We start from the raw sequence: 27,520 nt of genomic DNA, 5'->3' as shown, positions 1-27,520 counted from the left end.
TTTCTATAACGGCTAGTTCAAGCATTTTACCTTCAACTCCCAGTAAGGGTTGATATTTGTTTATTTAATAGTTTGTGTTTTGGTTGTGTTGCATTAGACACTATTGACTACGTAATTGGTATCTACAATTTTGTCGATTATGGCGTTGTTGTTAAATGCAGTCAGCTGTTTTGTACCGTACCTTCTTTCTAGGATTCCTACAATTTTGCGTTAATGGCCACCCATTATCCCCTTGTGAAATAACTTGTTTTTTTGTTTAAGGTTTTTATTGGTTCGTAATTTTTTCTATGGTCTATAACTTATTTGCCAAACTCTTTTAATGAGGGCATTGCTGGAACGTATGTGGATGTCAGTAGTATCTGCTTTTTATCCACTATGATCTTAAGCATTGATCCTCACTTAGGTAGTCAACTCTTAACTCTTGGCTAAGAGCTAACAAGTATAACCTTAATATCGCTAAAGGATGCAACCCCAAGCTGAGGTTTCCATCAGTGCACATATCGAGAGCAACGAAATCAAGAGTTGTCTTTTAAAGTCTCTTAGACTAACAATTGACGTGACCCTCTCCTGGTGCAAGCATATTATAAACATTTTAAAAAAGAATTTTTCAGGAATCAGTGCCTTGAAACGTGTGAGACCAAATAATCATTTACGCATTCTCGGCAGCAAAAATAAATACGACCTTACTTGATCCCCACTTTATGTACTGCTGCAGGGTATGGTATGGTCTCATCTACACTTTGAACGATAAACTTCAAAAATTTTAAAACCGCGAGGCTACGGTAATTGCCAAATCTAGATATGACGCTACTATATATTCTTTTGTTGCTTTGATGGGATAGGGTTCAGTTATCTGAACAAAACAAAGGGCGGTTATCATCTTCAAAACACTAAAGAAGCAAATACCCCATCCCCCCCCCCCCCCCCACACACACATTTACGGTATGTTCTCTGCTCGTGACGTGACATTTTTTTTACAATATCTGTCACTCCGAGAACATCTTTCGAGTTTCTAAACCAAGGAGTAACTTTCTTAAGCTCAGTTGTTTGTGTTGAGGGGCTGCCCTTTGGGATGGACTACCCTCAGTCAGGACTACGTAAGCCATTAAACATTACAAGGTTTCAAGATGGAATAAATGACTAGCTTTCATCAACGGGTACCCACACTGCAAAAACGCAAACTAGTATTTTGGATCTTGATTATCTTCAAATACTGATATTGTAAACCGTATCTAAATAGAGTACTTCTATGTCTATGTCTATGCACCCGCAACTGGCGATTTATATTTCGACAGATAAGCCCTACTGTAGCAGATTAGAACAAAAAAAATAGTTGAAGTAATCTTAAAAGATATCTCTGCAAAATATTTACTTATTTTATATTTGCATATTTACTATTGTTGAGACGTTGTAGTTTTGCATGGTGAAAATGTTTATCAACGGCCTGATGAAAAGTGCAGTTTAAGCCTTCATAGGAGGAAAGCTAAATGTCACGCGAAGCACACTCGTTAAAAGTTAAAAGTGCCTTTTTATTGTTCTCTTTCTTTCTCCTTTGAAGCAATTGCACCTGCGAGCAATCTATTTGCGTTTGGGCCACCGGAGAATGATACTGAACTCATACCGGAGCCATCTTGTAGTGACGAAGTGATCTGCCAAAGTATCAGAGCGGGCCGTTTTGGATTTGAATTCTTCCAGAGGAGACGTTTCAGACTGAAGGTAGGTATCGGGCTAATTGTTATTGCTGCCTAAAGGCTTGCAGGGGTCTTGGATTTTAGGGAGCTAATTTAATTAGATTTCCACTCCTTCTTCTATATATCCGACTTCAAGGTTTCTTTTTACTTTTCCTTTATTTGTTGAGATTATTCTTCATATTTGTATGCAATTTTAAACACAACTTTACTAAACAAGACGTGTCTCTCTTAGTACCGGTAAAAAAAGTCAAACGGCATCTTTATAGCTTTCGATATGCCAGGGGAGTCTTAAGTTCTTTAATTGGCTTGTTTCTTAAAACGGATAAAAAAAAAACAGACGGTTATAACTGGAGCAAAAAGCCCACTTTTCAAAGAGGATATCTTATATGTCCGTCTTACATGTCTGTCATGATACGAAATTTAAGTGTTAAGTGGACGAGTGAAATATTCTCGATAACTCGAAGAGAAATTTCGTATCTCCAAGCGGCCATGTATTGTTTTTTTTTTTTATATATAAATACCAATGAGATACCAAAATATTCCGCTTTGACATCATTTGGCCGCGAAAGGTGCGATTTATTATGTAGCCATAGCAACGGTGATCTTTACAAGTCTGAAGATCAGTATCAAGTTTTCGCGCAGAAGCTCACCTGGTATTTCATTGGTGGTTATGTAATAATTCATTTTCTTTTACTTTAGATATTTAAACACAGTGATTTTAATACAAGTCCTATCAACGCCCAGAAATTTCACGATAGCTTCTTCGAAAATCACATACTCTTAGACAAAACTAAGCCTTATTCTAATCAAATCGGCATCAATTTATGTAAAAATTAAATTCGACTAAAATATCACTGATGGGTATCACTACTCCTGCTTTGCTAGATATGTTTCAATGGTAAAATCCAGTTTAACGAAAGATGGAGTGTGCGGTGGCCCCAGAGGTTTGGTGTTTACAGATGGCTACGTTCAAATGCGTTCATTGCACCATTCTGGGCTAGGGTGGAACATGCAGCATTTAACACAGGAAATTCCAAGGTTTATTATCACGCTTACGAGCAAAGCAACCAGAACACGGATCAAACAAGTAACATACTCCGCCTGGCCTCACGTCATGTTCAGAATTACACTAACGATGAAAAATTTAGAAACTTTGAAGCCACTTGGGTTCTGGTCGTCACTTGGGTAAATGTCTGCCCTTACGACGAATGTACAGAACGTTGCAGTTTGGTAAGTTATGATTTTCACATTAATTATATTTTTCAGACATTTTTCTTATGCACTGTTTTTCTTTGGAACAAACGATAGTTTTTGAGTCCGTGGTTTGACCGTTTTTCATTGCTATTTTAGATTCTCCGAAAAGTAACCTCTTTAATTCAGCAACTTTAGATTGATGATTAGCTTTCGAATAGACCTTGTCACTAGTGTAGTGAATCTAGTGTCGAATAATTTCCGTAAAACGGCTTTTCTTGAAAAAAATATGAATTATTACCTAAAGCTTCACTCCTAACGATTATACCGAAAAAATTAAGGGCTTTATATGCAGCTGCATGCGCTAGAGCGACTTATTTTTTTTTGTCTGTAAAACTTTTTCTTCCTTTCGACTAAACTTTCCCGCGAAAAATTGCAGACAAATATATGGAAAATCTAATACAAGCGTCTCGAGAAAGTTTAGCACAGTTACGGCGCCCAAAATCCTTTGCTGTAGGTTCAGTTTACAATTATTTTTTTTTCAGAACAGCCGTTTTACGCAAATTATTCTTCTCATACAAACGCTGTAATTTCTCACGCGGTTGCCTACTCGTCAAGATGGCTTTCAAAACCGTGACAAGGTCTGTAAAACTTCGCTCGCTGTGCAATATTAATATTGACTGACTGCTTTGTTAGTCCTGTACTAGCCTGCGAGTAGAGCCGTCTCTCCTCGCTCTTCGTCACTGCGGACGTGTTTCGAGCACGAAGGACTAGCGTCTTCGCCATTTTCTATACCAGGTGTTGGATCTATGTTGTTGGTGGGAAAATGGTACGTGAGAAACTAGAGAACATTAGCTGAATGGGAAGCGCTCGTTGATTGAGTGGGGATTAAGTGCACTATTTTGAAAGACACTTTTTTGCCACAATTTTATTTCAACCTTATGCCCTGGTTTGGTGAACATACAGACTTCAGATTGCCATGTTTTGGGTGGAATGATAGGCGAGATTAAAATAGCGACCACGTCTTAGAAGTTTTTTAATTTTTTAAATACCTTCAATGTATTTCCAACATAATCGTGGAAAGCGTCACAAGATCTTTGTCCCGGTGGGCCCATAACAAGCAGGGGGAGTAGCGCGCAGGTCATGCATTAGACGGCTTGTGTTAAAATTCATCGCCAGTTTCATTTCATTTTCAGAATGGCATTTACTGAATAATTCGTCTTATAATTTGTGACTATACCTTCCAATTTTTTTTAAATAACGTATTCCCAGGGAGGAGGAGGATACTCAATAAAGATTCATACGGAAAGGCTCCGCCCTGAGGTCCAACCCTTAGCCTTCAATATTCAATTTTTGACAGCCAAGGTGCCCCTTTCTTATACTGGAAAACCCCGTGACTAAGAACCTGGTTTTTAAGAACCTGTTATACTAAAATTTGTCAATTAGGCCCCCTCCTTAAAAGAACTTGTTTAGCGTAAATTTGAAACAGGTTTTTATTGTCTAACACCTATATAAGAAAACTGATGTACGCTTGGGCAAATAAGATAAGTCACCATTCAGAATCCTCTATGGAGACATAAATGTCTTGATGATCACTCCCACTACAAAGTATTGGATGCAGATTTCATATAAGGAATTAACTGAATATAATACTAAGTACTCTTAGCTTCAACGGTGTTGTGTTTTTTTCTTCCGAAAATAAGAATCTATTTAAGAACCTACATAGCCTAAATTTGTGCTAATTACCATTTATGTAAGAACCTGTTTATGCTAACTTGCGAAAATGCAGGTTATTAGTCGTACTTTCTGTCGTTATGAGTCGTTTTTATTGTATTTTCCATTGAGAAATGGCACCCCTTTAGAACTTTGTATCCCTTTTATCTGCTGTAAAATTCACTGAAGAAGTAGATAAGACTAAATCACTAAACCAGGACGTTTTCTCGGCCTTTTCACAATTATAAAATGCATCTGTTTGCCGATTTGGGCCTGTTTACAGACTGAAATGACATACCAGTTCTACCGTTCATACACTTTAATTGATGAAATCCCTACCCTTTCATATATACCCGAAGGCTGAAAAAGGTACCCCTTTCGAGCGTAGCCTCCCCGTTTTAAAACAATCTTGCTTAGGTTTGCTTGTCGGCCCCCACTCATTTTCTGAGTGCAGAGTGACTGAATGAGTGTTTGAAAGTGTGATTACGTAGAGATGGGTTCTTGCTAGCACAGTTTAATTGAATCCAGTCAATGAAGTCTTACGAGATCATTTGTTCTTTTCAGATTTATTTGCAATTGCTTAAAATGCAATTACCACTGCGACAATCATATCGTCGTTAAAAAAAATTGTATTTTCGCAGTTCACATCATCTTCATGTAACATTTAAGTTGCTACAAAGCTGTTTACAATTTTTTAAATCTTCGCGGCTCTACTTTGTTTATAGGGATGTCAAGATGTCGAAAATAACTAGGAACAGGTTAAAGATTTATCGCTATACCACTGACTAAAATAATGTCCTGAGTTTTATGTTTGTAGAGGAACACTTTTCAAGCAGTCATCATAACAGACTGGGGTAACACGTTTCTGATTTACAACTACCCTTCAGGAGGAATCGAGTGGACAGTTAATGCTCCTGTGTAAGTCATACTTATACAGAGTCAAAGGCCTAGGCCAAACGTCGAACGTTTCATGAGACAAACCAAACTTAGTAAGTTAAGTTCTTGGAAACCTTCGACATCTAGCCTTAGAAAAAGTTCGTCTGCATGAGTTTGGATCGCGCAACACGTTCTATCCGTCTGCGTCAGACGTCTGAAGATCGTCTCCCGGACAAACGTTGGTCTTCACGTTCAACGAACTAGACTAGCAAATTAAATGCTATTTCACCTCGTTCGGGAGAAAATTTTTTAGAATTGCTTTTTGGTCTGATTCAGTTGATTGGTTCGACGCCTTCTAAGTTCGACGTCTGACCCGACAGACGATCTTAACTTAATTTAGGTCGACCTAAACTAGAGTTTGGTTCGTCTCATGATAATTCTAAGTTTGGCCTAGTCCTTACATATCACTAGTTGAATGCTGTTAGGTGAGCTTGAAACGTTTAGAGAAAGGACTTCTTTGTTGTTGTTTTTGTGGCTTTTTAGGCTGTTTTTAGTCTCTGTGGGACCTGATTGCTGAATATTGTGGGTTGCAAGGTTTTTTTTAAATATTAAAATACGTTCTAATCCAGTTCAAACGTTGGATCAATTCAGATTCAATATTAAAAGAAATATAATAATATGTGATGATAATAATGATCACGACAATGGATGATACGGTATATGTTATAATATTATATGACATATATAATATTACCTACCACACTGATTATTATCAAAATATTGTTTTCCTCGTGGTTTGATTGGCAATTATCTTTCCTGCAGATCTGAATATGCTGAATGGACAGGTGTGTATGGTATTCCAGTAGCCGGGTGGAGCGCTGAAGGCATTCACAATCTCAACCTTGAAGGGTGAGGCGTGCTAGTTACCTTGTGGCCTGCGCCGCAGACAAAACTAAACTCTGGTTAAGCCCGTCTGCGTAACAGCGCCGAAATCCTTGTTCTGGGACCCTACCTGTGTGCTGGGGTTTGAGTACGCTCCATGATTGGCTTGTTCAAAATTCCATCGTCGATTTGCCCATCAAGGTGAAGGAAATTCGAAACAGTCTTCGAGTAATTCGTCGAGTCCGTAGGGGCCCAGGACAAGGATATCGGTGCTGCTTTAATTCGCAGACGTTACTAATGGAGGTTGAATTGCGTCTGCGATGCAGGCTAGTTGCTCTGCAGTAAAATATTTATCTGTAAGAACTCAACAGTAACAAAATGTTCAATAAAAAGCAACTATATGTACAGTGATGTGAAGTATATGAAATAATTCATTTTTGAACTGCGGTTGAAGATGAAAGTGAAGAATGATCATCGCAGTAAATTTTCCAATTTACTGCGATGATCATTCTTTAGTTTTATATGTACAGTGTACTTGTATTTTGTCTGGGAGTATATCTGTTAGATTGGAATTCATGGAATGGTTTATTATATATATACTGAGAAATACTCGCCAAAAAGCTATGTCGTTAATTTTTCGTACGCAACTGAGTTCTAGCCAATCAGAGGAGCGAACGATGGTTTTCACACGTGAAAAAACTGATACGTCCAATCAGAATCGCGAACGATGTTTTTTCACGCGTGAGAAAAATGATACGTCCAATCAGAAGTCACAGAGGTGTGTGAGTTTCGCGCCAAAATTCCCGCCTTTTATTGCAGCTTGCAGCGCGGCTTCGCACACATTCAACGAGAAAAGTTTTACTCAAAGAGTTTTTCTCGCTAAATAAAGTGAAAAACATTTCGGAAATGGAGTGGAATAGTTTCGTTTGTTTCACTGTCGATAAAGAAAACGGTAGAGAGCCGGCGAAACAACAGCGGAAAGACGTAAGCTTTTGTTGTGCTTTTTGTCGGAGCTACTTTGCCTTTCATTTAAGCTTAAGCATATATTGAAACCGGCCATTTTACTTAAATTCACTCATTTTCAATTGTGCATTGAGAACAAACAGTTAAGATTACTAATAGTTCTTGGATTACCTCATATCCTCACCGTTATTTATGTTTTTAACAAACGTTTTTACTAAAAAGCTGATACTTCGTTTTCGTTGTCATTTTGCGGTAAGTGTCTAGCGGCAAATTTTAGCATTTTTGAAAGATTTAAAATAAAAAGGCCCCCAAAATGATGAATGTCTCAGTATGTATATAATAAACACAATACCACATGGAAAGTGCTTTGTACGGTATTTACGCACTCGTTGTTTTTGTATCAGAAATCGAACGAGTGAGCGCAGCGAACGAGTAAGATTTCTGATACGTCAACAACTCGTGCGTAAATACCGTACGCCAGCACTTTCCATGAAGTATTCTCTATATCTTTTCCTTCACGTCTTGACAATAAGTCACGACAAGGAAATGAACGTTTCTTTTAAGACTTAGTTCTCTTTATTTGGGGAAACCTCCCTGGGCAATCTGATTGCTGTTAAACCAAGACTTATATTTATCCTTAAATTTATTGCAATGCGTCTCATGTCCTATGCCCTTTTTTCCACAATAAAGGTTACAGTAAATAACTGTAATGTACTTTTTTATATACATGCATGTTCGCCATACCTTTTAATACGGAAATCAACAATGTTAAAATGCCCCATCACTGGGTCTCCATTGGGCTCATTATGAAATTATCTTACGTGATAGTCAAGTTAATTCCCTTAAAAAGGATGTGCTATCCAAATTTTTTTTCCAAACTTGGCACAATTGACATCCATATATGGGATACTGCAATTAGAAAAAATGGGGTCATCGTGCTTCTTTTCACCCTCCGTGCCCGTAATTCTTAGCTTTTTTTCCTAGTTATGCGCAAAATGTTGTAAACTTGAATAGCTATCAAAAATTCCTATCACACAGCAAAAGCTATGTATCTTACTAAAACTTAGAGCCTCTTAGTAAAAGTGAAAAGTTTAGAGAAAAGGACAGTTTTCACGTCATTCATATCTAAATAATACCACTTCTACTCTCCAGATTTTTTTCTTCTTAAGATATATTTTTCGTGTAGCCATAGCGATTTAAAACAGCAATGAAAAAGCGGGTTGACCGATCTCGTTTCATCGCAAAAAGACCAGAAAGGAACAATTTCGGCTTCAAATGATCATTTTAAGCGACTGGGCTTGAGCGAGTTCCAACCGCCTTAGCTTGGAAGAGTTATCAAAATCGCTATTAAAAGCATTTGACTTGAAAAGAACCTTTGTTGTCTCTCTTTAGGCGACCGGTGCAAATCGCCGCCGCCTTGGAAGTCGCAATGTTATGCCCAGTTAAAAACAAAGGAATTGCCATTAGTCAGTCTGGGAAGCTATCATCCCCAGGCTATTATTAATTGTGAATAATACAAATGTCTCTGTGGTCAGTGGGAGGGTGGGTACGGTTAGTGATTGACTGAGCCATACGGTTTTAAAGTATATTGATCCAAGTGAATGGCTTAGAATGAAGAGCTCCCTTTTTAGGCTTGGCTAAATTTATATGATGAGATATGGATTGTAGATTCTTACGAAGCAGTAAACTGAGGCTGATAACAACCCTCTAAATCTGTAGTTTTTCATATCCTACGAAACAAATTCAACTACTGTTTATCATTCATTCAAATATTTGAAATACTGTCAAACTCTAATAAATATATAAAAAAAGTAATAATAGTAATGACAGTGAAATAAAGTAGTATTAATTGAGAATAACCGTTTTATTTGCCCTCGACAGTATTTATAGCGCAAAGTATAGTGGGGCCGGGCAGTGCCTGAAATAATATCAACCAAACACAATGGGGTTGATAGCCCCAACTGACCGGGGCCAAATAACGCAGGGTTGTGGAGGATTTGATGTCGAAATTACCGTTAACAATTCCAGCTAGCGGTCAGAGCAAGACTTGGACTCGAGGCCTCCATCCTGCAACCACTTGGTGTCGCTAATACCACATGTTCAACTATTTCCTAGTTCCTCGAGTAGATTGTTGATTTGTGTTGTAATATTTTGCTGTTTTGTGATCGCCAAACATTTGATCGACTTAAAATATTATACTATTGTTTTATACAGGTCGGGCACAGTGCTGGGAATGTATAACTTGGACAAGAGGAATGGAAATACAGGCACGCTAGGCAGATATTTTTGGAGAATAGAAAACCAGGAAAGAAACGGTGACATAAAAAGGTGCATCGATTGGATTACTTTTCAAGACGACGTGCTGTTTAGGTTTTGGTATGATCAGCAGTTCCGATCTCAAAGTTCAAACCGGCGTTTGGCGTGTCCGTGCACTATATGGCAGGCATTTCTGGACAGGGGACGATTCTCTCCGGACTTTTCAAACCCATCTTCAAATTTTTGTCTTAGGTCCAGACGCTCCAGGATCTTTATTCATTTCAGTGATGATCTTGGCTTTGTCTTATTTCGGATAAGACAACTCTGCTGTTACTCGTTCTCTTTCAATGACTTTGGTGCCCTTATAACTGGTCCGCCGGACGGAAGTCACGCTATTGCTGAACCAATTTTTGGCGCTAGCGGGGTTACTACCGACAGAGACGCCGAAACATTTTGCTGTGCTGATCCAGATTTGTGCAATCTATATTATTTTTATCGTCCAAGTGATGATTGCTTTTTTTACCGACCTCGTAGGAGACGTAAGTTTTTTTGTTGTGCTACTCCTTTCTTTAAACAAGGATGTCTTAATTAGTGCTAAGGCTGAAAGGAGAGTAACAAGGTTACTTTTTTCGTACCTAGAGCCTGGAAAAATTGTTTAAAATCTCTAGAAACTAAAATGCTTCGAAGTTACAGTGCGACTACCCTAGACAAAGTTGACCAATCGGATTACAGGAAAATAACATACCTTTCCGATACAACTCACTTTGACTCTGAAGATGACTTCCGCACAGGTTGTCGAAACGTCAGTCACTGTCAACAACAACAGACCTATTCAGGACTACGTTCACCCGGAGGATCAAACTCAACCTACTTTTGAAATGACTCCTGGGTTCAAACCTTTTACAGTAATACTTTCCGAGATAGTTGTCAATCGTAATCGAAATAAACAACATGGATCGAAATCTACAGACGTAGGGCTGTTGTACCATAAATATTTTCCAATTGTACTTGGAGAAAATCTCCTTAGGTTTATGAATTTATAGTATAATTCATGGTTAAAATGCATTTCGCCAATTTCCTTCACCGCCCAAAACTACGCGTACTGTCAGGAGCTGTGCAGTATCCTAAGAGGTAACAGCTTTGAAAAGCTTGAGAACTCTGTTTATCCTCATTTAATACCTTAATTACATACATACATACATAAACTTTATTAATGTGTCTTGGAATGTCTAGCCGATGGGGTTAAGAACCCCTCTACTAATTGGGGACACCTAACAATATAATATAGTTACCTAACAATATAATATAGTTAAAATCCTACTAACTATCTACTAATGAAACAATTGATTTAAAAAGATTAAGAATTACAAAGGATGCAATTATAGTTACCTAACAATATAATATAGTTAAAAAACCTACTAACTATCAACTAATGAAATAATTGATTTATAAAGATTAAGAATTACAAAGGATGCAATTGGAGCAATTACTTGCTATGTTGTTCCAGGTTGGTTCTGGGGTGATCCACATTTTAGGACACTAGATGGTGGGAATTATACGTTCAACGGCCTAGGTGAATATGTAATGATCGATGCACAAGATGGGGTATTCCAACTACAAGCCAGGACAAGCCTTGCCCAACAAAATTCAACTACTGCCACAATTTTCTCAGCCGGAGCTGCTAAAGAAGAAAACACAAGCGTCGTTGAAGTAAAAGTCAAGAAAGGAGGTGAGACTTACTCGGATACACAGTAGCAATCAGATTGTCTGAATGACCTGATTATTCTTTTCTGATCGGTCACACTGAGGCCACCAAATTCACACTTTGCTCACTGTGTGCTCAACGATTCAGCTTTTTTCAATACAGTAGAAACCCACGTATAAGACCCTAAAATTTAGGAACCTGTTAGGCTAAAATTTTCATTTTAAATCCCCTTTTCATAAGAACCTGTTTAGCCTAAAATTTTCATTAGACTTTTATTTTACAAAAATGAAGGTACCGCTGAAAATACAGAAAAAAATTTAGTCTAGGTTTCAGTCATTAAGATTCAAAGAATAAACTAAAATGAAAACCATTATTACGTCTTTGCCAATACTGGATCACACAATGCAATTATAAAGAATACAGATCCATGTGTCACTGTATGCAGCATGAAGGACATGCATGCTAGTGCTTTGGAAAGATAAATTTACTGTATGGTTATCATCTAAACTGTATTCTAGATAATTATTTAATACAGCAATATATTCCATACCACATATGCCCTGTAGTAGTTATCTGTGCTGATCGCTTATGCCCCTATCAAATTAAGAGCCTCTTCAAGAATTAACCTAAGTAGTCTAAAATCCCACTAAATACCATTTCTATGAGAACCTATTTAGGCTAAGTTGGAAAAATCTAGGTTCTTGTACGCGGGTTTTTACTGTATCCAAAAACTTAAAGACATGTAAACGTTTTATTTTTTTTTTTTAGGTGGAATCGACATTTTGATTGAAGAAACAATTTACCCTAACTACGCCAAACTGACGAATCAAACCATAGATGTCGGCGGAAACCTTTCGTTCTCGAAACCAGAAGCAAACTGTGTAGAGGTCTTTTTTCCCTCGACAACGTCCGTGCAGTTCTGCGAGAAAAGAGAAATGCTGTCCTTTGTGGTCACTCTTAGCGAAGATTACAGAAACAGCACCAGAGGGTTACTGGGTACTTGGAATGATAATCCTAATGACGACTTCACATTGCCTGATGGGACGATATTGCCTTCATCTTTAACATCAAGGAAAATCCACTTCGATTTTGGCGTTAAGTGTGAGTTTTTGATTACATATATGAAAAACCGTTTTCGCTTGAAAAGTATAAACCCCGCCCAATGGGACGTAATGGATTTATGGGTACAACTTTATTACCATTGCAAATTTAAAGTTCTTTCCGGAAAAGTTTACATTATCTAAGCTATCGGCGACGATGTATTTCATAAGGGGCGTCAACTGACGATTTCCAGCTTTCTTGGCGATAAGCTGACAGTTTCACCTGTGCAAGGCACATCAGAGATCTCTATAGTTAAAGAGCGTAGCCATATCGCTAACGCACACTTAAAAATCAGCGTAAGAAAGGATCGACCTAAGCGCTTTCTTGAAAGACATATAAAAGACAACGGCAACGTTGATTCGTCTGACAACTTTCTTTCTTGCATCGTGTAGTTAAGAAAAAAAAAACATCTTTCTTGTTTAACGCTTTTTTTTTTCAGGGCAAATCAATCAGTCTCAGTCATTGTTTACGTATGCTCAAAATGAAAGCGTAGATACCTTTGCGAAACCGGACTTTCTGCCTATGTTCATTGAAAACATAACGTGGTTTAACGCATCTGTGGAGAGAGAGGCCAGGACTCGATGTGGAGATGACATCGAGTGCTTATTCGACGCTGCAGCCACCAACGACGTGTCTGTTGGACTGGTAACTAAAGATATAAATATTCAGTTGGAGAACGAAACAAAGATTCTCGGTAAGTCACCTGAGGAATTGTGTTGCTGAGGGGAAAGGTGGGGGCGGGGGGTTTACTGTGTTGTTTTTCCAGTGTTATCTTTCGATTCTTTGTGTTGTAATAAGATTTTTCGGTAAGCATTTTCAACTAAAAACAAACGTTTGTTCACCAGTGGATTTTTACAATCATGCTAGTTAGGCACAATTGTAACATAACTGTTTTCGGCCACGTTTGGTCCTGGTTGAAGTGGTTAACATTTTAAAAACATCGGACCGAGCCACGCAGGTTTTTCCTTAATGTGTAATGTGCTTTATTATTTCCTTAAACCAAGATCTTAGTTGAATTCATCTTAATGGTGATCTACAATTGTGACAAACAGTAGCCAACCCGATTTCTCGAACCCTGGAAGAGAAAGAGAATTGTTTTGGATAATGAGGAAAAACCAAGGGTAAAAATCATAAGGGAAAAGAAAGTCAATATAGTGTACCGAAGTGATGACGTCATAAAAAATGAAATTTGTGAAATTATGGGATTTGTTATGATATTCTGAAAGAAAAACGTCCAAGACTCCTACTCGCCAAAAATTAGCAATTCGGGGCAAATTGTCTCTGAGATATTAGCCCAGTTATGCTGTGACGATTCCATACAAATCCTTCTAAATTTGGCTTGGTTCATAAGATTAGGAACCAGGTAAGATTTAGAAGGATTTGTATGGAGTCTCGGAGCATAACTGGGCTAATGTCTCAGAGACAATCTGCCCCAAATTGCTTATTTTTGGCGAGTAGGGTCGGCGTCTTGGACGTTGTTGTTTCAGAATATCTTAACAAATCCCATAATTTTACAAATTTCATTTTCTATGACGTCACACTTCGGTACTCTATTGGTGGGAATCGTCGAGAAGCCGACAGTTCGTGAAAACAATATTCTACAATGTTTTGTTCTCTACTGTAGAAAATTTTCCACCAGTGATAGTAAATGCTTCGGATGTAATAAATGCAACGCTTGGTGGAATTGTTCAGTTCAATATTACCGCGGAAGACGAAGACCCTGTAAAGTTTGAAGTGATTAACAAACCTAAAAGTGCCACGGTAACACAAAGTGGGAACTTTCTCTACTTTGATTGGCCTGTATTGTCGTCACAAAAGGTACATAGCTTTAAACAACAATCAGCGCGACCCAGTATAATCTGCTTCAAAACTGTTCTATGGGTTGTCACGCAACGCTCCAGTGGGGTGGACCGTTGCGTGACGACCCAAAGAACGGCTGTGCAGCAGAGACTAGGACCAGTGTTACGAAAACTAAAGCGCGCGTAAAGTTTGTGAGGTGCTCTGGTTTATAGTATCGCGAAGTATCGTTATTGGTTGTTTGTATTTTGGCGAGCCCGTAGCGCGACTCAAACAAACAAGTTGTAAAATACAATAAACCAAAACAACCAATAGATACCGTAAAATTCCGAAAATAAGCCCCTCCATGTATAAGCCCCTCCAAATATAAACCCCCCAATCTGGTAACGCAAAAACGTTCCGTTAAATCGCCCCTCCAATTATAAGCTCCCCGGGGACTTGTACTTGGAAAATTGCCCTCAAATACAAAGTAAAACAAAGAAAAAACGGTAAATTTACTTCCAACTATATGGCTAGCCCGGACGATTTTGAAACGCAAATTTCCCTCCGTAGATAAGCCTCCCCGACTATAAGCCCCTCCAAAAATAAGCTCCTCAAAAAGGGCCTTTGAAAAATATAATCCCCGGGGCTTATTTTCAGAATTTTACGGTGTATGAAACAAGAAAGAGCGTTAACTCTCCCCTTTTTTCGTAGAATGGTCAGGCACGAAGACAACTAATGAGAATAAAATGAATCCAAGTTATTTGTGATTAAAGGAAGCGGTGGGAGGAGGGTATATCAGCACTACCTTAACGATCACAGACCTCAGTATGAACTCCATCAACCATAGACGCAACTTATTTCCCAGGGCCCAGTTGTTCGAAGGCCGATTACCGCTTAACCCGGGGTTCAATTTAACCCGGGTTTCTCTTTCTTGTGTTCAAAAGCATTTTCTCGGATAATTTTCTCTGTTATATTTAGAGCTTTCAATCATCGACTTGTAGACAAAAAGAATTAAAACTGAAATGCTTTTTAAGGTTTCAAATCTGAATTCAAATCTCGCATTAACCCTGGGTTATCTTAACCCAGCTTTGAACAACTCGGCCCAGGTTCACTCTCTAACCCGTTGGGACGGGTACGTGAGGACCATGGGAAGGAGGTTGCCATAGACGATCGAAGGCAAGAGCAATCGAGAAAGGCCCTAGGAGAAGGGATGACTTGAAGCGATTGCATTTGGGTAAACATAAAAACAGAGGCCAGATTTCGTTTAGTCAAGCTTATCAGAGTTTGTATGAAGGTGTTTGCTTTAATAATCCCGAATAATTTGCACATGTGACAATGATATTACCAATAATAGATGTTTCTTTCAGTGATTTATACTTTAAAGCTCGAAGTTAACGAAAATGATCAAATTCATTCAAACTGCTGTCACCTAGCCAAAAAAGTAAATTCAGATTTTTAATTTTTGTTTTTGTTGTTGTTTTTGTCGCTTTTCTCTGGTCAGTTCAATCTATCAATCGTTGCTACTGATGACAAAGGTGCAAGCGCACTTTGGAATCCAACAATTAGGATGTGCGCCTGCAACAACGATGGTCAGTGCATAGAGCCAGAAGAGGGTGATTCCATCAACACCGACATCAAGTTTATTTACTTGGGATGTGCATGCCAAGGAGGTTATACGGGAAGGTTCTGCGAAAGTGAAATTGATGCCTGCGAATTGAATGGTCAGCCGTGTTACATAGGAGTTACATGCATTGATCTTCCCCCACCAGCAAATGTTAGTGGATATATTTGTGGGCCCTGTCCGACAGGATTTACCGGAGATGGCGCTCAGTGTTTAGGTGGGTACGGCTATTGTGATTCAAATTTATCCTCCGTTTAAATTTTGTGTCACTTTGATTTTGAGTATTTTCATGAATGATTATGAGTTTAGTGAGAAAGAGAGACAAAAAAAGAAATTTTTTAAACTAGAACATATAGCGTTGATAATTATAATTTTATTACGCGTGCCAGTGTGACTTCAAGTGACCTCTTTAGCACGAAATAAAGCCTAGTGAATGCCCATCTAAAGAAAAAAAAACAGGGCCAGGAAAGCGAAAGAGGATAGGAGGAGAGAAAACGAAAATTTGAAAATTTGCATTGTGCGTAATGAAAGCTTAAATTTAGCATCAGGGGCTGAAGGCAGCGCAGTCCTCGACATCGAAAAGGCATTTGGGGCGGTATTGATTCTTTATAGTCAGACAGTTGGACCAGAAAACGGCTCGAACAACTGCAAAAGGCGTTACTTAATTCTGGCAAAATTCCGAGTAGCTTATGAGTTGAATGAATTGAAATATTGAGCCCTTTCAGAAGGATTAAACACCTACCATGTTGGGAAATGCTGTAACAACATAAAGGGTATGCATTAAAAGACCTTAATAGCCCATTTAAGGAAATTTCTCTAATATACAACCTGTTAGCGTTTACATTGTTGAACTTTTTCCTTAGACATCGACGAATGTCAAACTAGTAATACAAACAACTGCGAGCAAATCTGTGTCAATACCGCGGGATCCTACTATTGTACTTGTCGCGATGGATTCACCATTAAAGCGGATAAACAAAGCTGCGAAGGTGAGAAGCTTTACTCAACAGAAACTATACTCTAAATGGGACTTCTGCTAAGATAACTTTGTTAGCACATTCTTTTCACAAAATGACAAAATATTATCTATCTAAAATTGGATTAGTCTCGCCAAAAGGTTTTCAAAGGCATATTGTAACAGCCGGTTTTGTCTGCGTTGCGTGACGAGACGAAAACGGCGGCAGCGTTGCACATCCAAAAAAGGCAAGGATGGCCGTACAAAGTTGAAAAAGATTACAATGGATTGCACTGATTGTAGTTTTTGAAAAGCTGTCTGCCTAACAGGCTTTTCAAATTTCAATTTGTTGGTTTTAGCTTTGCCGATATAATACTTGGGACTTTCTTGGGATATTTGTTTTACATGAAGCTGTGTTTGTATCATTTACAAGTAATTTCTTCGCTAACGTTAGGTTTCATAGCGAATAAGGACGCGTAATTTTGGCGTAGCACCTTCGTTTATTTGTTGATGGAAGCCTTAAATGCTAATTTATCTCTTTGTTTACAAACTGTAACGGAGTCATGTGGACATACCCTAAAAATAATGACCATGCAATCAATTACATTACTAGAATGTCTTTATTTGCTGTATAGATATCAATGAATGCGAGCCATCAAATGACTGCATGCACAAGTGTGATAACACGCCGGGAAGCTTTAACTGTTCTTGTAATCAGTTTTTCGTGGTAGATCCAGCAGACTGGAGAAAGTGCGTGGGTATGCATTGTATTTCTTTTTTCTTGTCTTTTTGTCTGTAGTAACACCCATTTATTTATTTGCTATGGGAGGTTTTCTGCCAATGGCAAAATTGAAAGCGTAAATACGTAACCGTTGGAATTTCAATTATATAGTCAATCGACGAGATGATTTCAATAGTTTTATTTTTCTTACTTTTTAGCAACGAACCCCTGTTCTCCAGATCCTGGCTGTGAACATGTGTGTTTCAGGGATGCCAATAATGAGGCAAACTGTGACTGTTTTGCAAACTTCGAACTTCAGAGTGATGGAAAGACATGCACAGGTACTTGATATTATAAGGATTCTGCCTTTGTTAATAATGAAGGCGCGAATCAAAGCCGAACTGGCAAAGGTTTCAATCATATTTCCTAACTAAGCAGCCCTAATATTATGCATAACAAAGAATAAAAAATTATTCAGCAGAAAAAAGGCAAAACAGTAATTCAAGTAGTAAGGAGGGATAAATACAAGATACGTGTAAGTATTGGAATCATTACCGACTAGAGGGGATAGAGCTTTATCCTCTCTTGTTACCGAACCACGGTGACAACATGTTCCTCGCGATGGAGTAACTGTATCAAATTCTTCCAACCCCTCTCGTGTTTGTGACAGGCTATGCAAACACGGAAACCGTTTTCTATTCCTTAAATATATAAATGGATCCCGCGCCTTGACTAAGGGCTGTTGCACGCAATCGTTTCTCCCTCCTGTTACCCCCATAACGTATTCTAAACAGGCTTACGAATATCTTTCTCGTATACACTAGACTATTCTTTACCCAAAATCCAACTTTACGTAGAGACCAGACAGTATATCAGTCAAAGGACGATAAACCGTTTCAGTACGTGAGTCTCAGGGAACTCATATTTTCACCACAAAAAATGCACAGAATCTAGAATCGATTTGCTGCAGCTTGTAAATGTCGCTTATTTTCACGCACCCGTGCGTTGCCGAGGTTTAAGCACTAAGCGATGTCTTCTGTGCATGTTAGCTCTTTAGATGCGAAATACTTAAATTAAGCATTTTTTTCTCAGACATCAACGAGTGTGATCCGGCTAACCCTCTCCATCGATGCAGCCATATCTGTCAGAACATCGATGGAGGATATAATTGCTCTTGTCCAGGAGGATATCGATTATCCGACGATGGGTACACTTGTGATGGTAATATTTTGGTCTTTTTTCCATAACGAAGTAACACCAGCAGTGTGAGTTCTCCCCTATATTTGGAGAAAATTTCATTTTGTCTTAGTTCTTCTAGCGAGACTGATATTGCCGGTCAATCATATGGCCCGAACACACCTTTGACCTAGGCCTCAAAGCCCTTGAGTACTGATAAAACCTACTACGGTCAACCGTCCTCAGGACAGAAACCGTATGGGCCAGGTGCCTGTCTTATGGGGAGTCGAAGGAAATTTAGCCCTAAGGATCCGATAAGGGGCTACAAGGACGAACTCTTTGTCTCTGTTAAGGAGGCTATATTTCCATCTTATAGGGGTGTCCGACACTGTATTAAATTGGTGTCAGCCTAAAAGAGCCAAAGAAAATTTAGTTCTAAGGAAGCGTTAAGGATCACCGTTTTAGGGAGCGTATCCACCGTTTTGTCTATTTAATATTTATTCCACGAGTGCGCGTTGGATATTAGGTGGTAGTAGCAAAGGAGGCGCTACGCGCCTCGTTGGCTGTATCATCTCATATACAACAAGCGCGAGTGGAATAATTGTTTTATTAAAAACGCCCACAAAATATCGAGAATCAGGCTTCCCGACTTTATTTATTAAAACAACCGATTTTCAGTTTGTTTTTAATTTTGAGCAGATGAGTACAGTTACCCTATTTTGAAAGCATGATATAATTAACAATTATTCCACGAGGGCGCGTTGGATATGAGATGATAGATAGCCAACGATGCGCGTAGCGCCGAGTTGGCTATAATCATCTCATATCCAACAAGCGCGAGTGGAATAATTGTTTTATTAAAAACGCCCACAAAATCTCGTTGAATCTCCCCGACTAGAACAAACCGGAAAAGACAAGGGACTTCCGCTGTTCACATGTCACACGTCTATTAAAACTGTCAACGCGCGAACGGACTCGCCTGGACTGCATGAATGAAAAATCAAAACATTGTAGCGATGAACATTAGTTTTTTAAAAACTCATCGGGATTCTAGGATTTTACACAGCAGAACGGCTAAAAAAAACCTGGCAGATAATGTGAAGAAAAATAATTTTTAAGTGACAGCCGTCGAAATTACTGTGAATTTGGATTTTCGGTGCAGTTATAAAAGCCCATATATGGAGAGCATGGTATAATAGCTCATATACCATAACGGCTAAGCCAATCAAAATGCTAGAATTGCATTATCCAATGATTCAGTTTTTAATAATAGCTCGTATACCATGATGGCTAAGCCAATTAGAGCTCTAGAATCGCATTATCCAATGATTCAGTTTTAAATAATTCCAAATCTCCCATAATACGCTTTGTTTATTCCCCCTGCCCCCAAATTATGCATAACCTGTTGTTTTCAAATGCCCCTGAGAAAATTGCATATTCCTTAGAGTACTGAAAACAAAACTTTATGCAGCATTTAGGGGCGGGGGCGGGGTGGGTAAACAGAGTGCAATATGGAGAATTCCAAAATAGCCAATAAAGATGTCCTTTAAGTTAGGTTCAAATTGGCAAAAAGCTGAAGCATTCTACCAATCTTTTTTACTTTCCAGATATTAATGAGTGTGTAGATGACAGGTTGTTTAACTGCACGGACACTCAAAGGTGCATCAATGACATCGGTACTTACAGATGTGACTGTGGAGAGAACCTTTTCTTTATTGATGGACAATGCAGAGGTAATGATGTAATGGGGACACATATGGCCAATTATCTGACGAACAGTATCTGTATTAGACTTAAGATAAACTTTCGATTAAAATATTCCAAGAAGCCTTCAGCTTGAGATTGGAAAAAAACACTTTATTCTACGAAGAATTACTACAGTCACCTTCAGTAAGGTGTTTGTCGCCAGAGACGGGTGTAGAAAATCCTCGACCGCAATCGAAGCGATGATCTTCAGAACTCCAGTAATCGTTAGCAAGACTTAGATCTGACTTGGAAAAATCGAAAAAAGCTTTCAAATAATGAGTGTCCTTGAATTGCCGGGTATAGGGATTTTTGCTATTTAAGATTTCATGGCCACGGTCCGACGCCTTTTGAACAGTCGAAAGGGGCTTCACTGAACGAAGAAGATAAGAAAGTTAAAACCTGCGACGTGATATTCAGTTTATTCTTTATATGAAATCTGCATTCTATTACATTGCAGTTGGAATGATAAGACATCTATGTCTCCAAATAGGATTCTGAATGTTGACTTATCTTATTTCCTCAAGTGTGCAGAATTTTTTTCATAGATTTTAGAAAATAAGAAACTGTTTCAAATTTAAAGCTAAACAGGTTCTTGTATGTAAGGGTCCTACCTGGCAAATTGTAGCCTAACAGGTTCCTAAAAACCAGGTTCTTAGCCGTGCGTGTTTTTAATAGCGATAATTGTTATTACGTCATAGCTCTGGAGATAAACGAGACAGTCCCTATCCCTGAGCTTCCTGAGCCGCGAATGCCATCAGCAGAAGAAGAACTGGAGGCGGTGCAGATAACCATTGTCTATAATAGCAATGTAAGTATTTTTTCTTGTATTAATTGTTAGTAATTGTGTGTCTTTCTTCAAACGATTTAATGCGAGGAAAAATATACATATGCCCCCGCCCCCCTCCTCATCATCTATGCAAAGAAGCGTTCGTCAATGATATCAATTAAAAACTTCTTGAAGTTGGTGAAACTCACTCTTTAAAAAAATCACAGCATATATTTTGTTTGTGAGGAAAGATGTATATTATAATGGTAAGTCAGTTGTACGTAATCTTAATATTGCACAAGGTGACATTAATAATGGTAATTGATGTATTTAGTCTGAAATCATACACGTGATTTCCATTTGAGATCACGCTATGATTCAGAACAAAATTACACGACACTCAGTTCAATTACCACTTTATTACAACCATTTTGAAATCACAGAATCCAAGCAGTCAGTACCAATATTTATTTGATCTAGTAGCCAGTTTGTTGAAAAGCGGAAACAAAGGGCTTATTCATCTTATTTTGTACCCGAAACAGAAATGATGTAATAGAGGGCGAAAATGGTGCGCGATTTAAAACAGGAATAATGCAATTTAGAACATGAATGACGCGATTTAGAACAAATGTTATTTAGAGCAAAAAATCGTGTGACTCGTGAACAAATCACACTGCTGAGAGCCTGTCAGATTGCAGGGATCACCAGTGATTTCAAAATGGATAAAATACATCACTGATATAATATAATTATTGCAGCACGAAAGCAATATTGCGGTGTCCAAGTTGTGTACCTCTCAGACCTACTTATGGGGACACTAACTATCTTTTTACTCTCTGTTTACTTGTTGTTTCATAGTTTAAATGGGATTATACAACAGACCTGGCTTTTAAAGTAATAATGGCGTCCGTTGCGTCCGAATATTGTAATGTGAACAGAACAGAATGTGCATTAACCGTTACACGGCAAGAAAGGTAACTTAGTTATTAACGGATCACGAAAGCTGTTGTGGTTTACATTCAAGATCTAGGTTGCAATACTTTTCCTGATAATTTGATAAAACTATCAGTCAAAAAACAAAATGGACTAGTTTGTTATCCCGCACATTTTTTCTTAAGATTAATATTTGTGTGTTTGATTACGGGCTCGAAAAGTTACGGGGACTTATTGAGACCCTGGCCCCCTGTGTGTCTTCACCTAGTTTACCTCTGAACGCCGGCTTTTACTTATTAACACGAGGGAGAGAGTGTTTCAAGCGATATCTAAACACAAATAATTGGGTGGAGTAACACCGACGTTTCCTAAGTCGACTTTTTAAAGTTAATTGTTACTAATAAATTATCTCAGTAAATTTCTTAAGTCCCTACGCAGCTGTTTTAGTGTTTTCATCGTAAAACACTTGGGGAAGAACATTACGCGACGACAAGAAACTGCTACGAATGATACTAATAATTCATTCATTTATTATTTACTTATTTAATGGATTATAATAATATTGATTGACTGTTGATTGATTGATTAAGTCATTAATACGCCTTTTTGTTTTTTTTTTTGTCTGTTTGTTTCTTTTTTTTTCCTCATCAGAATCGACCTCTATTTATCTTTGCGAGTTCATCTTCTCCCTGGTTATCCTATAAACGCCTCGGGTACTTTTTTCGTGGCTTTTTACGTTCAGCAGCCAGCGGGACTTTTTATTGGAAACCAATCAGTACTCCCTAGCAACGCACTAGTTGAAATTATTCAACTTTATAAACGACAGATTGAAGCCGCAATTGGCGCCAATATAACTGGTGTGGAAGCTCTTTTCAAGCCTACATCCACACCTACAGAATTACCTGTCGCACCAACCAGCAGTAGTGATGACACCGTGTGGATTATAATTGGTGTTCTTGGTGGATTGGTCCTTCTACTTTTGATAATTTTAATTGTCATGTTTGTGTATAGAAGGTAAGATATGTTGACATATAGGAAATAATAAATATTGTTAATCAGTTTTCATATCGTGCAGTTTAAAATGACAGTTGAACCTCCATTAAGCGGCCAATAATCAAAGTCCCGAAATAATTGTAGAAAAGAATGAGAAATTAAACCTCTATTAAGCGGCCACTGTTTGTCCCAAAGAGAGTTCTCCCCATCAAACGCGTAATACTCTTAGTTTGACTTCAATTTAGAATATGATAAAGAAAAATACAGTCTGAGATAGAAGGTGACGACCGATTGTGGACCAGTAATGTTTCTCCCGTCGCGCGTTTGTTTAAAAAGAAACTGATGTTTCTGCCAACGATCATGGTACGGTCGAAACTTCCGGCCAACAGGCAGCGTGGCCGAGTGGTCAGCGCGTCAGACTCGCAATCCCGGGTTCGAGTCCCGCTCTGGTCACTTGCTGGATTTGTTCTCGGTCGTCCCGAGCTCAAATCCTCGGCCGCGCTTGTAGATAGCCAACTGCTTGCCTCCTGCCAGTTGGGGTTTTAAATCCTGTTATGTTGTATTTGAATTATTTGTTTTCTAAGTATTCACTGACTGTAAAGCGCTTTGGATCACTAAGAGAAAGGCTCTATATCAGTGTATATTATTATTATTATTATTATTATTATTATTATTATTATTATTATTATTATTATCTCTCGACAGCGGCCACTTTCTTCTGGCCCCAAGGTGGCCGTTGTGGAGAGGTTCAACTGTAATTTACGACGAACCACCTCTATTGAGAGGCCAACCTCCAATAAGCGGCCACTTGCCGATACCCCGAGGGTGGCTGCTTAATAGAGGTTCAACTGACTGTTTCCTAGAATCATTCGTGCTTGCTCAAAGCTGTTTTACAAAGAAAACTCACTTAACGTAAAAAAAAGGACTTCCTATACAGCCTACTTAAGGTTATTTGTCTGAAATAGAAACTACAGGGAAATTTTTGTCAAACTTCACCGCTTAATTTCTTTGAACTCCAAAACTAAATATGATTATAATTATGTATGAATAGACGTTTTGAACACGTTTCTGACGATTTGTTTTTTTCTGCTCTGAGAATTAGTCTACATTTTAGAGAGGAAAGCCACTGTTCATTTTCAAAGAAGGAAAAAAATGATCGGACACCAAACTCATTTAAAAGAAAATGAAGATTTACCTCTCTTGGATTCCCCCCTTATTGAGGCCCGAAGGGCAAAAAAAAATTTTTTGGAGACCGCTCCCCCCCCATCTGAAGGTCTGGATCCGCCACTGACAAGCCGCTATGTTTTTGTTGTTGTTGTTGTTGTTGTTGTTGTTTTGCTTGTTTGTTTGTTTATTGTTTTTTTGCGCACTTATCACGCTTGAAATAGAGAGCATCGATCTCAACGAGAAGTGGCAAATGCAAACTTCTCCTCATGTAAGTGAATCCGGATTCTGGAATGCTTGCTTGTGGATAGATAGGCCTGTCCCGATTGTGATCTGCAACTTTTGGACAACTTCGAGCAATTTTTGAGCAAAATATAAGTTTAGAGCACATATCAAGCACGAAAGAGTCAACGATTTCATAGAAGAATTCAATTTATGCGAATTTCTTCAGATAGTTAAGAAAGGATTGTATCAAATGAATATCAACCCATGACCACATAACGCTTCGCAGGCCTGAAAAGGCAATTGTTGCCGTATGAATTTAATTAATAATAGTACCCTTAAAATTTCTGCCATAATTGCGAGGATCTCTTTAAAGCTAACTCCAAGCTATTTTTCTGGACCGATGTTAGTAATTGTTGTGAAGAACAAAAAACTAAAGGAAAAAAAATGTAAAAAATAAAATAAAATATGTAGGAATTTCGGCAGCAACTTTTTGGCATTCCAGTAAGCAAGTTTCCAGCATCTTACGAGCACAATCGGGACAGGCCTACATGTGGAATCCGGAATCCTTCCAATTTTTGCTGTGCAATCTGGAATCCTGGCCTTTGGAATCCAGAATACAGCTCAAGGAATTCGGAATCAAAGTAAGGATTGGTATCCAGAATCCAAGTTCCACTGACAAAGAATCAGGATTCCAGTACCTGGAATCCTGAATCCATGGCATGGAATCCAGAGTCCAAGACCGTCTTCGCTTTCTTTTCATGGGGCGACCAGCTATAAAAATACTTGTTTATTATTATACTCATAATTTTATCCAACAGTGCACTATTTAATTCACTTTCTGAAGATTACCTAAACATTATTAGTAAAAACAGCATTTAAACGTTTTTATTGGTTCTGTTTTTATCAGGAGAAACAAAGGGAAATTAGAAATAGACTGGCGAAGATCAAACTGGAGTCGCGATCTTGGAGGAGAAGGGCTTGAAGAAATTTTTGAAATCTTTAATAACAACGGATTCTATGGACGAGATAACAACCTAGAAGACTTAGGAGTACTCTGAATAATTCTGTTCAGGCTATTTATAAATTTTGCTGTTTCAAAGAAACAATTTTCTTAAGTCCCGTTTTCGAAGGACTATTAGTGTAAAAGTTACTTATAAGAAAAACAGTTATTTACGTGCGCGCTTGTTGATAACGATTGTTCTGCTAAGAACTCAATGCACCTTTTTAGTCTATTGAATATAACTTAAATTAGGGTGCGTCTGTCTCTTTCTTATGTTTGGCCTAACTTTGTTAACGAAAGAGACGATCCTCAATTAACAGTATTTAAACGAGTCAAGAAATTCTGTCTTGAATGAGTATATTCAATTTGTTTTTGGTTCTCAAGAGGCTAGTCTTTTTCGTGAAGAGACCCTGCTATAACATCCTAGTACTGGACGAGAGATACAAGTGAATTTAGAAGTAAAAATAAATTATACATTAAGTTAGAGCTATTTTATGTTAGAATTATTAGCTACGCACAGCGGGAATTAGTCCTGACTGGCACTCAAGTAATTAGTGTGAGAAACATCATAACCGTGCAGGACGTTTTCTTGTTTCACCTAGAATGATGTACTCGCAAAACATGAAAATCTCTGTCTTATTAACATCGAGATGTATTCAAAAAGTAGGATTTACAGATACGATCAAGAGACTTTAAGATTGCTATTTCAGGCATTGTCGGCCAGTATAGGTATTTATTATAACCCTGCACGTTGCTTAACCCTTTAAACCCTAGTATCAAAAGTGAAATTCTCATTCATTGCCCCCGAACGTTTCCCATAAATGTGGAGGGGAGTACTTTTTGTAGAATCAGCCAGATTCATCTTGTGTGATGAAGTCCTTAATTCTTGTCACCGATCTGTTTTATAAAGCATTTATATTATTAGGAGAATGTTGATACTGAACCCTTTAAGGGCTTACAGGGTTAAATGCTGCATTAATAATATATTTTTGCGAATTTTGTATCCTTGGCATAAACTACGCTTATGTATTTTGAAAGCTATTCCTGGAATATACTGTCTGTATGAGCTGTAACCAGGTGAAAATATACTGGCTATCCTTCTGAGCGTCTTTTGGGTTTATATGTCTGTTCGATTGCTATGGCGTAGAATCCAAGTTTGCTCTGTACCCCGCTTCGGGCTTCTGCCCTCTCAGGGTCCCCCCATTGGGGAGGGGGCTTTAAGGGTGTGGTGAGGATTTACAATTTCCATTTTTCCAGGCTAACCTATCATTTAGCTCCAAGAGCCCCCATCCCATATAACGTTTGCCTCAAATCCCATTCCCAGTAGCAATTTAAAGTAGTAGCACTAAGTGAGAATTCTCTCTTGGTAGCACCGAACAAGTATTTTGCCAAGAGCCCTCAAGGGTAAACAGTGCTTTTGAGTCGTGACGGTCCTGGAATTATTTTTTTGAAAAAATATACCATTTACGTCTTTTTTTGAACAGGGCGTGCCCTTTCTTAAACGATAGCCGTAACATGTGATCTTTAACCCTTTCACTGCCAGAGTGCTTGATGGAATTTTGTAAGGTGACTCTAACTTTTGAGTCTGTGGACGAAATCCTATGATACGACCACTCAAATGAAAGCTCTCTGCCTGTACTTTCACATGATGCTATTTGTTCGTCAAAATCTTGGGAAATGAAATTTGGATATTTGGTCGAAATTTGCCTTTGGCCACATTTGGCAGTGAAAGGGTTAATCTCCAGCCAATGTACAGTAGAAGCTTTACGCAAATTGGCAGTGAAGCGTCCCCTCGTCGTAACATAACAATACATTGCTGGAAACTGTAGATATCCGAACTTGCAACGTTGTTATTGTGGGAATTAATTTTATGGACCCGCCTATGTTGTTGGAAATATTCTAAATTGTTAAATTTATGCAAGGCCTCTAGCGTCTCGTCATCAAACTCAAACCATAAACCTTGGGCACCATACTTTAGCTCAATATGGAGCTTTTTCACATGACGTCACGGCGGCCATATTGGTGTCCTAAAACAATGAAACGGCGGCCATGTTGGTGTTCTA

The 27,520-nt window shown here is 38.4% G+C and overlaps 1 protein-coding gene across 1 annotated transcript; it reads left to right on the top strand.

Annotated features, from left to right (window-relative positions):
- Positions 1–26,558, top strand: LOC140928896 (mucin-like protein). Its single transcript, XM_073378699.1, has 20 exons — positions 1–42; positions 1,559–1,716; positions 2,577–2,921; positions 5,413–5,513; positions 6,294–6,380; positions 9,531–10,111; positions 11,080–11,301; positions 12,046–12,378; positions 12,818–13,072; positions 14,003–14,196; positions 15,659–15,995; positions 16,642–16,767; positions 17,369–17,491; positions 17,673–17,795; positions 18,547–18,675; positions 20,238–20,363; positions 21,075–21,184; positions 22,001–22,116; positions 22,727–23,089; positions 25,365–26,558. Exons 6-20 carry the CDS (start codon positions 9,550–9,552, stop codon positions 25,513–25,515), a joined length of 3,270 nt encoding a protein of 1,089 aa, XP_073234800.1. The 5' UTR covers positions 1–42; positions 1,559–1,716; positions 2,577–2,921; positions 5,413–5,513; positions 6,294–6,380; positions 9,531–9,549; the 3' UTR covers positions 25,516–26,558.
- The last annotated feature ends 962 nt before the right edge of the window (positions 26,559–27,520 follow it).

The sequence above is a fragment of the Porites lutea genome, chromosome 2 (genome assembly GCF_958299795.1).
Source record: "Porites lutea chromosome 2, jaPorLute2.1, whole genome shotgun sequence".
Taxonomy (NCBI): Eukaryota; Metazoa; Cnidaria; class Anthozoa; order Scleractinia; family Poritidae; genus Porites; species Porites lutea.
This window is presented reverse-complemented; position numbering and strand designations above follow the sequence as displayed.

Bases quoted from the DNA above. Each gene is read 5' to 3' on its own strand.
- LOC140928896 (XM_073378699.1), top strand. From the start codon at position 9,550: ATGTATAACTTGGACAAGAGGAATGGAAATACAGGCACGCTAGGCAGA. The intron at 14,197-15,658 runs GTACATAGCTTT...TTCTCTGGTCAG, and splicing joins CTGTATTGTCGTCACAAAAG to TTCAATCTATCAATCGTTGC. The intron at 22,117-22,726 runs GTAACTTAGTTA...TTTCCTCATCAG, and splicing joins ACCGTTACACGGCAAGAAAG to AATCGACCTCTATTTATCTT.